Raw genomic sequence first — 13,123 nt, 5'->3', positions numbered from 1 at the left:
CTGTTGTCCTTCTGTCGTCAACTTGGGTGTGGAGATGACATAATTGCCATTGCTGATCAGCACCTACCTTCAGGTGCGTTCTACTGGGTAGCTTAGTCCCTGCGGCACTCGTCAACCACTAGATTGCCGTTATAAGCGAGACTTGGGTTCTAATAGTTGATGCCATGACGCCATCGGTGCTACCTCTCTTCAGATATGAGTAATGTCTACGTCACCTCAAGCCAATGGTGGTCATTCTTTCACTGCTCATTCCGAGGGTGGACTAAGAGTCTTCCCACGACGAGTAGAGCGGGTGTCTGTCACGCCTTGCCACCGCCAGTAGGGGTTTCGTCCCTGAACGGAACACACTTTTCCTTCCCTGTCCCTCCTCAAGCTGGATAAGGGATCACCTTCTCCTTCTGTCTAACTGACCAGTAGCCATGGGTTGTACGACTCTGGAAGCCCATCTCTATTTTTTCCACGTGCCCAGGGTTCCTCAGGTACAGTGGAGGCGTTGGACGTTGTAATCGCACTCCACCCGGCAAGAGTATTTCTCTCATCTTTGTTCCACTCCTCTGCCCTTCCAGGCAGGGTTGCCACATTGTCGATATATGGTCACTGACGGGGCTTCTCTTCACCGGTGATGCTCTCATCAGCTTTAATTTTACCTTTCGCCGAGATATTGGTTCTTTGGCCTGCAGTGGGGCATGCCTGGCTCAGGCGTTTTCTTCTCGGTGGTTTCTCATGCAGCTTTTCTCGCTAGAAATCTCACCAAAAGCCTCTACGGCTATAAGGGCATTGGTCTACCAATATTCCGCTTCCTAGGGGGCGTTCTCTTGGCCAGAGGAGGATCCTGCGGACCTGGATTTTTAGTTCTACTTCCACAGTTGCGGCCAGGAGACAGCTGTTTTTGGTGGCGTTTTTCGGAGTTGATATGCCTTCTTGTATGTACTTTCTTTTCTTTTATCATGAACATAAGGCAGTGCTCCGCCCAGTATCCTCTTTCTTTGCAGAAGGTTGTCGCCCTTCCACGTCATCATAGACATGGATTTCTCTTCTTTCTCCCCTGCATTATACAGACCGAGCTCTCCATCAGCCATGTGATTTGGCCTCTGAGGTTTGCTTGTCCATGACTAGCACTTACCGCCGTACAGACTTTTACCAATTTTTTCCTGGAGGTCCTTGTCAAAGCTGATGGCCTCCAAGGGATGTTTTTCAGGTATATCTGTTTAACAGTTGCGCGGGCATTCCGCTCCCGGGGTAAGGCACCGCCCAGCTGAGTCTTGGCCCACCAGCGGTCGGTGCTTCTTGGGTTAATCTCCGTCATGCAGCAGCTTTCCAGTTGTAGAAGGCAGTATCTTGGTCTTCCGGGCACACGTTCACCAAGTTTTACCAGGTGCTTTCCTAGGCATCGGCGGATGCTGCTCCAGACAGCAAGGCCTTGCAGGCGGCAGTGGGTTACGCATCCTCGAGGATGGGCATTTTTGTCCATGGGCGTGTTATTTGTTTCCCTTCCCGTGGACTGCTTTAGGACGTCCCACGGTTCTGTGTCCCCCAATGATATTAGCGAGAAAACGAGATTTTTTGTAAAACTCACCTGTAAAATCTCTTTCTCGCTTAGTTCATTGGGGGACACAGCTCCCACCCAGTAATTTCTGTTTGCCGTAAATGATTGTGGTTGAGGAGCCAGTATGGCCCTCAGTTCTGGTTCGATCCGACTGGCATTGGTCAGTTATTGGTTGTTTACCGTATGTTTTTTTTTTTCTCCTACTCCTATTGCTTGGGCACAAACTGATATGCTTTCTCCAGGCTGGAGGGGGAATAGCCGGCAGGGGAGGAGTTATCACTTTTCAGCCTAGTGTCTCCTCATAGTGGCAGCAAGCAGCTATTATCGTCAAAGAAAAATATTTATAGGGTAGTTGTAGAATCAAAACCACTATCACTGAAAACAACTACCTAAAACGTAACTTTTATTAAAGATCATTAAATACGGATCCCTTACAGGGGACCAATGAACATATGGACAAACACAGAATAGAGCTGTTCTGGACCAGGCAGACGGCAATTGCTAGTGGATAGAGAGATGGGGCAACACGTATATGGATTCCTAATGTCTGTCCCTAGATATCCCTCAAATTATCCCCAGCCCAGAGATGAACCTGAGTGGTAGGAGCTCTCTGTCCGCGTGCCTAGACTACCTGTCCTTATAACGCCCTTGCTAAAGGTAAAATCCCCAATACGTAATCTACCAAAGAAAATTTACCTGGGTCTCGGTATACACTAAGTATGATACACACTAAATAGATAATTATCGAGAACAGTATGGATATACAGTCCCGATCAAGGCATGATATTACGTTACTCGTCCCGACGCGTTTCCCCTTCTCATCTAGAAGGTTCGACAGGGGACACAAGTATCAAAAAATCTAATGTCATAACATGTGTGTCACAGATACACCACAGATGCAGAGACAGAGACCAAACAAAATCGTAAATGAAACAAAACAAAACTGGAGCACCCACAAGCCAGCACTTGTCTATGAGAGTAAACACAAAATACGTGTAGCTACTATGTTTAGATAAATCGTACTGAATGCCAGTGTAATACTTATCTGGTGGTGAACTTCAGTTTCAACTCACAGACCGATGGTGCATGGCATGAGGTGCTCCAGGGGGCAGAAAAAGATGTGGCTCCAATTAGTCCATTCACATACACCCACTTTTAAACCCCAGAGGGAGGCGGTCCTATATTGTCATTAGCCAATCCTGGGCTAAACACATCGTCATGTGACCAGGCCATTGGGCGTGTTATGGGGCTCAGGTAATGTTTGGATTTGATTATATATAACTCCTACAAAAATGGATCACGGGCTAAATGAGGTCCCAGTATGTAATAAGATAGTAGGGTGCTGCCTGCATAATTATGAGAAACTCCAAACAGACCATGCGATTGGAACGCACGCCTGCCCGAGTTACAGGGGGCGTGTCAAGATGGCCGTGCGTTCCAAGCGAGTCCCAGGAGGTATACATGCGTTTCATCATTAGGTGCGCTCATACCGGAACTCAAGGGGCGTGTCACAATGGCCGTGCGTACCAAGGAGATTCAGTGCTAACGTGCGAGCGCTTCATCTCTGTGCCGAAGCACACGCCTACAGGAACTCAGGGGGCGTGTCAAGATGGCCGTGCGTTCCAGGGAGGTTCAATGATTGTTGTGCGCTCCATTATATTGATGCGCACGCCCCTCGGAGCGCATGACGCTGGTGAGTAAGGACATGCGTTCCATTCAAGCAGCCCAGGAGCGCACGTACAGGAAGTGACATGGAGTGCTTGCGTTCCATCATAGAAAGATCCCACATTTCTCCCCACCCACTCAAGGTATAGGTCTGGGGCCTTGGGCGGACCGTATATTAACCCTCTTAGTGCCAATTCAGTAGCCCACATCTCCGCTCTTAGACACAAGCGATTGTGGGGTTAGAGATTACTGGGGCAACATTGGGGTACATTTCTCTGAGTGTACATGGACACCACACTGTCTTTACCATGAAAAAGATATATACAATACAGAAATTGGCACTCAGATATGGAGCTAGCCTTAAAATAATAAATTGACACTTCATGTGTCGATGTCTTATTCTATCAGTTGATGAGGGTGAAGACTATGAGTAAAGGGAGCTACCCTATGGACCAGGGAGTTAAATGACTTACAGGAAACATGTAACCTATAGATCCATTCAGTTTCTTTCTGAAGGATCCTGCGGTCCCAGTCACCTTTCCTGGGAAAGGGTCTTACCACTTCAAGGGCTGAGAAATTCAGGGACTTTGGGTCCCCACTATGGAATTCCCACATGTGGTTTGATATGGGGGTGTCTTTCTTCTTTTTGATATCATGGATGTGCTCAAGAATGCGTCTCTGGAATTCCCTGTAGGTTTTTCCCACATAGTCCCTGGGGCAGGTACATTGTGCGAGATATACCACCTGCTTGCTCCTACAGTTAATAAAATCTCTGATGTCATAGTTCTTCTTGGTGACCGAGCAGATGTTAACTTTAGTGTTTTTCAAATAGCTACATGCCATACAGGACCCACACCGGAACGTGCCTAGTGGTTTCCGGTCTAGCCACGTGCCCCCCAGAGCTGGTCGTGTGTAGTGACTATGTACTAGGCGGTCACGGAGACAGCGACCCCGTCTAAAGGTGATGCTAGGGCGGGGGGGGGGGGGGTACAACCGATACTCCAGGGTCCATCAGGAGAATTGGCCAGTACTTGCCAATAATTTCCCTGATTTCCTGGTTCCTTACGTCAAAGGTGGATATAATCCTGACAATGTCTCCATCCTTGCCTCTAGGTTCCCTGGGTGCCAGGAGGGAGTTACGCTCGCACATCGCAGTGTTTTGAAAAGCCCCTCTCAAGACATGTTGTGGATAACCCTTCTTCCTAAAACGGTTTTGTAATTTTCTAGATTCATGGTGGAAACTCTCTGGATCTGAGCAGTTTCTCCTCATTCTGAGATACTAACCCCGGGGGATACCTCTTTTCAAGTTCGTGGGGTGATGGCTATCCCAGTGCAGCAGACTGTTTGTGGCAGTGGTCTTCCTGAAGGTAGTGGTGACAAGTCTATCGCCGACTTTGGTAACCCTGATGTCAAGAAAAGTTAGAGTCTCTGGATGGAATTCAAAAGTGAAGGACAGTCCCAATTCATTTATATTCAGAGTTTTAACGAACGACTCAAATTCGTCGGCACCGCCATTCCAGATTATAAACACATCATCAATATATAACGTGTCCAGAAGACGATCTTATCACCCCACCAGGTTTGTACATCAGGGAAGACCACTCTATCTTCCCACCAGCCCAGGAGGAGGTTAGCATAAGTAGGGGCACAGGGGCTCCCCATTGCGGTCCCCCTGAGCTGGTGGAAGAACTGTGCATCGAACAGGAAGAATTTGTGGGTCAGAACAAAGTCTAGGAGGGTCACCACAAAAGCATTGTGTGGACTATGACAAACTGCCCTCGTTTTGAGAAACTCTGTGGCTGCCATCAGGCCCTTAACATGAGGAATGGAGCTATAAAGAGATTCAACATCTATGCTCGCGAGTGAGCATGATGTTTCGATGTTGATGGTCTCTATTTTACTTAAAAAGTCCATCATATCCCTTGTATAGGACGGGAGAGCAGATACGAAGCCTTTTAGCACTTGATCAATGTAAATACCGCTGTTCTGGATAATCGAGCCCACCCCAGACACTATAGGGCGGCCCTTCAAAGGTGATACGCCCTTATGGATTTTGGGTAATCCATAGAAGGTGGCTGTCTGGGGTGTGCTCGGTAGCAGAAAGCGATACTCAGTGTCATTGATGACTTTATTGGAGAGTCCATCATTCAGTATAGACGTAAGCTCCCTCATGAAGATGTCAGTGGGGTCCGAAGGCAGCACCCGATAGCATTGTTTGTCATTTAATAGGCGTTCACACATCTGCTTATATTGTAGATGTCCCATAATCACGAGGTTACCCCCCTTGTCGGCCGGTTTGACCACTATTGAGGTATCCTGCTCAAGGCTCCGAAGGGCCTCTGTTTCAGGTCCAGAGAGGTTATGAAAATAGGATGTAGGAGAGGATACATTTTCAATTTCTTCAGTAACCATTTGAAGGAAGATATCTATATGGTCGTAATTCATAGGGGGAGGTAGTTTCTTACTTTTAGGGCGAAGGTCCGTGAATGGACCCTGGCCCGGTGTGCGAGAACCTTCCTCCAGTAAATCAAAAAATACTCTAAAGTCCGCAAACTCACTTTCTTGCAAACCGAGTTGTTCACAGGTAATTCTATTGTTGTTCTTCATGAACTTGTGCCATTTCAATTTTCTTGAAAAGAGGTGAAGGTCCTTAATCCACACAAAGGGATTGGATCTCGTTGTGGGGACGAAGGACAATCCCTTCTTGAGGAGAGTCTCTTCAGCTTCATTGAGGATGCGTGAGGATAGATTAATGATTTGTAATTGATCGTTCTCCTCTATGCCCCCCCTGGCTAGGTGCGGTCTCTGAGTTGGTATGGGCCGCCCCTGGCTAAAAAATCCCCCTGAGTAGTTAGTACGGGATTGGGTATGGGAGAGGGAGAGGGTGATGGATATTCGCCACCTCTCCCCCTCTGCCCATTTGATCTCGGCCATCTTCTGTTATTATGACGTCCTCTACCCCCTCCTCTCTGACCTCGTCTATAATTATTCATCCCTCTGGTATAGGGAATCTCGGAATCGGCAAACTCCTGTTCCGAGGATGAAATGTCTGTCTCAGAGGGAAGCTGGGGCTTGTTGTCAAATTGATATGCCCTATTTTCCTTAAACTCTCTTAGGTCCTTATTGAATTGTCTGTGTTTTCTTTCTTTTATTTGTCCCTGAAATCTCTCCACTTCCGTCTGTAGAGAGGATTCCCTCCTATTGAACTCGGGGTCAGTTTTAAAAGACATAGCTGATTCAATTAGGCCTCTTAGTTTTTCTGAGGATTTTTCAAAGAATACCTTTTCTTCCGCTAGAAGTATATTCATTGACCTAAGAGAGCTGTTGGTCAGTTCCTGTTCCCACTGTATTAGTAGTCCTGGTGAGCGTACACGCTCAGCCGGGGTGATACCCAATACGCAACCCTCTTGGGATAATTTTATGTTCCAGGTAGCTTTCTATGGATTTTATCTCCCACCAGGATTTGATGTTATTTTTGTATTCATCATATAAATCAGTGAACGTGAGTTTGCAAGTCAGTGAGTTTGAGAGGCCGGGTAGCTCCTTATTTGAGTCGTTCGTTAAAACTCTGATTATAAATGAATTGGGACTGTCCTTCACTTTTGAATTCCATCCAGATACTCTAACTTTTCTTGACATCAGGGTTACCAAAGTCGGCGATAGACTTGTCACCACTACCTTCAGGAAGACCACTGCCACAAACAGTCTGCTGCACTGGGATAGCCATCACCCCACGAACTTGAAAAGAGGTATCCCCCGGGGTCAGTATCTCAGAATGAGGAGAAACTGCTCAGATCCAGAGAGTTTCCACCATGAATCTAGAAAATTACAAAACCGTTTTAGGAAGAGGGGTTATCCACAACATGTCTTGAGAGGGGCTTTTCAAAACGCTGCGATGTGCGAGCGTAACTCCCTCCTGGTACCCAGGGAACCTAGATGGAGACATTGTCAGGATTATATTCACCTTTGACGTAAGGAACCAGGAAATCAGGGAAATTATTGGCAAGTACTGGCCAATTCTCCTGATGGACCCTGGAGTATCAGATGTACTCACCCCCCCGCCCTAGCATCACCTTATCACATCAATGATATCAAAAAGAAGAAAGACACCCCCATAGCAAACCACATGTGGGAATTCCATAGTGGGGACCCAAAGTCCCTGAATTTCTCAGCCCTTGAAGTGGTAAGACCCTCTCCCAGGAAAGGTGACTGGGACCGCAGGATCCTTCAGAAAGAAACTAAATGAATCTATAGGTTCCGCTCACAGTCACCGGGAGGGTTGAATGAGAAACTAACCTTTTCATGTTTCCTGTAAGTCATTTAACTCCCTGGTCCATAGGGTAGCTCCCTTTACTCATAGTCTTCACCCTCATCAACTGATAGAATAAGACATCGACACATGAAGTGTCAATTTATTATTGTAAGGCTAGCTCCATATCTGAGTGCCAATTTCTGTATTGTATATATCTTTTTCATGGTAAAGACAGTGTGGTGTCCATGTACACTCAGAGAAATGTACCCCAATGTTGCCCCAGTAATCTCTAACCCCACAATCGCTTGTGTCTAAGAGCGGAGATGTGGGCTACTGAATTGGCACTAAGAGGGTTAATATACGGTCCGCCCAAGGCCCCAGACCTATACCTTGAGTGGGTGGGGCGAAATGTGGGATCTTTCTATGATGGAACGCAAGCACTCCATGTCACTTCCTGTACGTGCGCTCCTGGGCTGCTTGAATGGAACGCATGTCTTTACTCACCGGCGTCATGTGCTCCGAGGGGCGTGTGCGTCAATATAATGGAGCGCACGGCAATCATTGAACCTCCCTGGAACGCACGGCCATCTTGACACGCCCCTTGAGTTCCGGTATGAGCGCACCTAATGATGAAACGCATGTATACCTCCTGGGACTCGTTTGGAACGCACGGCCATCTTGACACGCCCCCTGTAACTCGGGCAGGCGTGCGTTCCAATCGCATGGTCTGTTTGGAGTTTCTCATAATTATGCAGGCAGCACCCTACTATCTTATTGCATACTGGGACCTCATTTATCCCGTGATCCATTTTTGTAGGAGTTATATATAATCAAATCCAAACATTACCTGAGCCCCATAACACGCCCAATGGCCTAGTCACATGACGATGTGTTTAGCCCAGGATTGGCTAATGACAATATAGGACCGCCTCCCTCTGGGGTTTAAAAGTGGGTGTATGTGAATGGACTAATTGGAGCCACATCTTTTTCTGCCCCCTGGAGCACCTCAAGCCATGCACCATCGGTCTGTGAGTTGAAACTGAAGTTCACCACCAGATAAGTATTACACTGGTATTCAGTACGATTTATCTAAACATAGTAGCTACACGTATTTTGTGTTTACTCTCATAGACAAGTGCTGGCTTGTGGGTGCTCCAGTTTTGTTTTGTTTTATTTACGATTTTGTTTGGTCTCTGTCTCTGCATCTGTGGTGTATCTTGACACACGTTATGACATTAGATTTTTTGATACTTGTGTCCTCTGACGAACCTTCTAGATGAGGAGGGTAAACGCGTCGGGACGAGTAACGTAATATCATGCCTTGATCGGGACTGTATATCCATACTGTTCTCGATAATTATCTATTTAGTGTGTATCATACTTAGTGTATACTGAGACCCAGGTAAATTTTCTTTGGTAGATTACGTATTGGGTATTTTACCTTTAGCAAGGGCGTTATAAGGACAGGTAGCTAAGGCACGCGGACAGAGTGCTCCTACCACTCAGGTTCATCTCTGGGCTGAGGATAATTTGAGGGATATCTAGGGACAGACATTAGCAATCCATACGTGTTGCCCCATCTCTCTATCCACTAGCAATTGCCGTCTGCCTGGTCCAGAACAGCTCTATTCTGTATTTGTCCATGTGTTCATTGGTCCCCTGTAAGGGATCCGTATTTAATGATCTTTAATAAAAGTTGCGTTTTAGGTAGTTGTTTTTAGTTATGGCAGCAAGCAGCTATACCCACGGTCCTGTGTCCCCCCCAATGAACTAGGCGAGAAAGAGATTTTACAGGTGAGTTTCACAAAAATCTTGTTTTTGAAAGGAAAATGGACATTGATTCAGGGATCCATCTGTGGATCGAAATAGCAGGATTACAGGTTGGACTTGATGGACTTTTGTCTTTTTCCAACCTTAACAACTATGTAACATTTTTGTAAAGAATATTTTGTGGTTATTTTTAATTTTCCATGTCAATTTTTATAATACCGTATATACTCGAGTATAAGCCGACCCGAATATAAGCCGAGGCCCCTAATTTTACCCCCAAAAAATGGGAAAAATAATTGACTCGAGTATAAGACTAGGGTACATATAGCATCTTATGCTGGTCCCCCTCATGGCCCTATGTGTCCCCTCATGTGTCCTAAACTGCGCACATAACTGGCTTTGTGTGTAAAGTATTTTACTAGTGTGTAAAACAATCTCTCTCCTATTGATAACATGGCCGCCTCTGTACTCACTGTCACTATGAATGCACTACAGCGAGCGGGAGCTAGCTGGCCGGCGAGGGCGTGACTGACGTCACTTAGTAACGCTCCTCCCACTTCAGGAAGCAGGAGCGTTACTAAGTGACGTCAGTCACGCGCCGGCCGGGCCGCTCGCTGCAGTGCATTCATCGTGAAAGTGAGTACAGAGGCTGGACCTGTTATCAATAGGAGAGAGATTGTTTCACACACTAGTAAAATACTTTACACACAAAGCCAGTTATGTGAGCGGGGCCCCTTCATATATAATCGCGGCATTTTCGGGTCGGCCAAATCGCTCCTACTGGAAGCTTAACAGAGCTGACCGGAGCAGCTGTAAAGCTAAGTAACAGCTTCTCCGGCCCCCAAAATGTCATGGTCTGTATTATGGCAATGTATAAAGTATAAGGCTTTTTGAGCACAAAAATATGTGCCAAAAAACTCGTCTTATACTCGAGTATATACGGTAATACAAAAACAATAAAATCCCCCAGTTTTTACAATGGCCTTTAAGCCTAATAATAGGCGTCACTTCTTGGTCTTTACAGATCACTTTACTGCAGATATCTGCTTATTACAAGCAGAATTAGAATGACAGATATCACCTATCTATAGAACATACAGGATCCATCATTCTCAATACTTGATATCACAGTTTATCTATTCCCCCGACCTCCGTACAGGTCACAGATCATGCCTAGAAAACCATTTCATAGAAGTCAGTGAGGTCCGCTCCTGTACATTGTATCTATGGCTCATGGGGCTGCCGTAAAGCAAATTTCTTAATGCTTTCTAAATGCTGTTAAGAACAGTTCAGGCAAGATGGCCGCCCCCAAAATCATGTTCAAGAAACCGAATAAAAAATCTGCAATCAGAAAATAAAAAGGAGATGTGTTACTATCTGGTTTTAACTGGCAGATAAAATCTTTGGTGTCACATTTCCTTTTTTGTCTTGGATAACCCTCTTTAACTTTGTCTATATGATAAATGCTACTTGCTGAAGTGAGACATCCCCTTTAAGGAAGGAACTGCTAGGATTTCATAAAATTCATACCAGAATTCATTTGAAATGGGCATGTGTCTCGCCAGTCCATTCAGAGTCTATGGCATTGCTGCAAACAGCTAAGCATAGTGCTTGTCTGCTTCCATGGACCAATAAATTGAGCAGCAAGGTGAATGTGTGACCACCGCTCCATTCACGCTCCTCCTCTCTGGTCATGCAGTGAGGAGGAACTAGGGGCTCAAGACCCCTATCTAGTGTTTAGTGGAGATCCTACCAGTATGGATAGGTAATGAACGTTCTTTGTGGGGCATCCCTTTTAATTCTGAAGGTATCTCAATCATTCGCTTGTGCAATGGATTTGTAAATCTGTAGCCGGTGTAATATTCTGAGCTTTGTAACTTGTTCCATGAATCTTAGTTGTCTACAGCAACTCGCAACATTTTTTTGCTCTCCTTTTCATTATAAGTCTCCTTACACTTGAAATATTGTTGCATGTAGGTAATAATAAATGTCAACAGAAGTGTATTTGTACCACACCATAGGTTTCGTCTGTCTCTTGTATTTGTCCATTTTGATCTTATTTTCTTTTGTATTAGGGAGAAAACATTTCTTCCTTTGATTTGGTAGAACTGAGAATACAGAGCAATTGGGGACATCCAGAGTACACCTGTATCTACCGTTTTCGCGTGCACGGTGAGACTGAACCGTAGAAGATTATTATACGGTCATGGATCTGAAATAGGATCACAAAGTAATGTTAAAGCACTGGGTGGCCATTCTCTCTTGGCTGCTTGACTGGATACAGTATTACGTATTATTGCTTTACAGCACCACACATATGCTGCCGAACAAGAGCTATGACAATATTCTGCAAGGGGATCTACCCAATGGTTTAAATGTGCTGACTATTTTGCTATACCTGATATGAATTGCATTAGTAATCTTGGCACACACAAGAGAAATTGCAGTATACCTAAATGATTACCTACCTTGTAATATTAATTACAGTTAGGTTGATTCCATAACATTTCTGAATACAACATTTTAACATTTTTGGTCTTTGATCCATATTCATTTAAGTGATGGGCATAAATGTTATTACCTATGTACAGTATAATAGGGCATGGAATCTGATCTGGGAAATTTTCCAATTAAACTAATCTGCCATGTTTATTTAAACTGTTTAAATTATTTTAATACAACGTTATACTGCCCGTAGGATATTCTGCTCGTTCTCTTGTGTATCCTTAACATCAAGGATAGCTGGAAACAAATTGTATACTAAACTGTATATAGTTCTTTTTGCACTTAACTGCCTTGAATTATGCACTGTTGATACCATCTACCTGCTTATCATCTAAAAGGCAGTATTTAATTCTGTAAGTATTTTCATAGAACCTATTGTACTCTTTTAACCAGTTTTTTTTTTTTTTTTTAACGACGCATGGTACAGGATGCCTATAGTCATGGTTAATTTAATCTTAGCTATTCTTCAAGACTCTTCGACTAATCTTTGTAGCGGTAACATAAGGGAAATGCATTGCCTTGGTTTATTCATAAATCATTCTACGGTACATGTTGGATATCAACACAGGAGGGTGCAGTCAGTTCCTGGATGTGTACAATGAGTTTATGGACTCATTTCCCCATAATACCCAGTGATGAGCAACAAAACAGATACGATATATTATTAGACCATTTCCAAAAAAAGAATGCACACTGATCACAGCAGAAAAATATGTTAACACATACATTTTGCATTGCAGTAGTGGTTCAGCTTTATTAAAATCTGTCCCAGTATTATAAGCAAACACATTCATATCAAAAAGTCATGTCAGATTTTAAAAGGCTTGTGTGTTGGTTTAGAAAACTTTTGTGCAAAGAGTTGTCCCTTTGCACAGGATAGGAGTTAAGTGTCAGAACTGAGCGGATCAGACTGCTGGGACGCCCGGCAATCACAAGAACAGGGGCCCTGTGTACCCCCGTTTGAATAGAGCAGAGGTCACACTTGCGCGCCACTGCTCCATTCAACTCCTTGTGACTGCTGGAGAGAACCAAGTACTGGGCTAACTCCAGCAGTCCCATGGGTTTGAATGCCATGGTTCGCATGTGTGACCTTCACTTCATTCAAACGGGAACTCAAGGAACCTGTTCTCGTGAATACCTGGGGCCCATATGGTCGGACCCCCACCAATCAGACACTTAACCCCTATCCTGTGGTGTTTGTACTGGAATAAATACCCAGGCATTCTTACTTAGAAGATAGTCCTGTAGTCAGCGTTATCTACTTGTCAGAACAGAGAATGACTAAATGTAGCCTTCCATTCTCTGGAGGAATTTGATTATACATCAATTCTACATACAGTGCCTTGCAAAAGTATTCACGCCCCCCCCTTGACTTTTTTTCATAT

The 13,123-nt window shown here is 44.8% G+C and overlaps 1 protein-coding gene across 2 annotated transcripts in view; it reads left to right on the top strand.

The window, feature by feature from the left end:
• Window positions 1-12,534, top strand: part of SUN2 (Sad1 and UNC84 domain containing 2) — a 99,296-nt gene extending 86,762 nt beyond the window's left edge. For both annotated transcript variants that reach the window (XM_040408510.1, XM_040408509.1), the window contains one exon: window positions 11,309-12,534. In XM_040408510.1, coding sequence (XP_040264444.1) covers window positions 11,309-11,422 — 114 coding nt within the window. In that variant the 3' untranslated portion in view covers window positions 11,423-12,534. The remainder of the gene's footprint in view (window positions 1-11,308) is intronic.
• The last annotated feature ends 589 nt before the right edge of the window (window positions 12,535-13,123 follow it).

Source organism: Bufo bufo, chromosome 9 (genome assembly GCF_905171765.1).
Source record: "Bufo bufo chromosome 9, aBufBuf1.1, whole genome shotgun sequence".
Classification (NCBI taxonomy): domain Eukaryota; kingdom Metazoa; phylum Chordata; class Amphibia; order Anura; family Bufonidae; genus Bufo; species Bufo bufo.
Note: the sequence above shows the minus strand (reverse complement) of the source record. Positions and strands in the feature narration are given on the sequence as shown.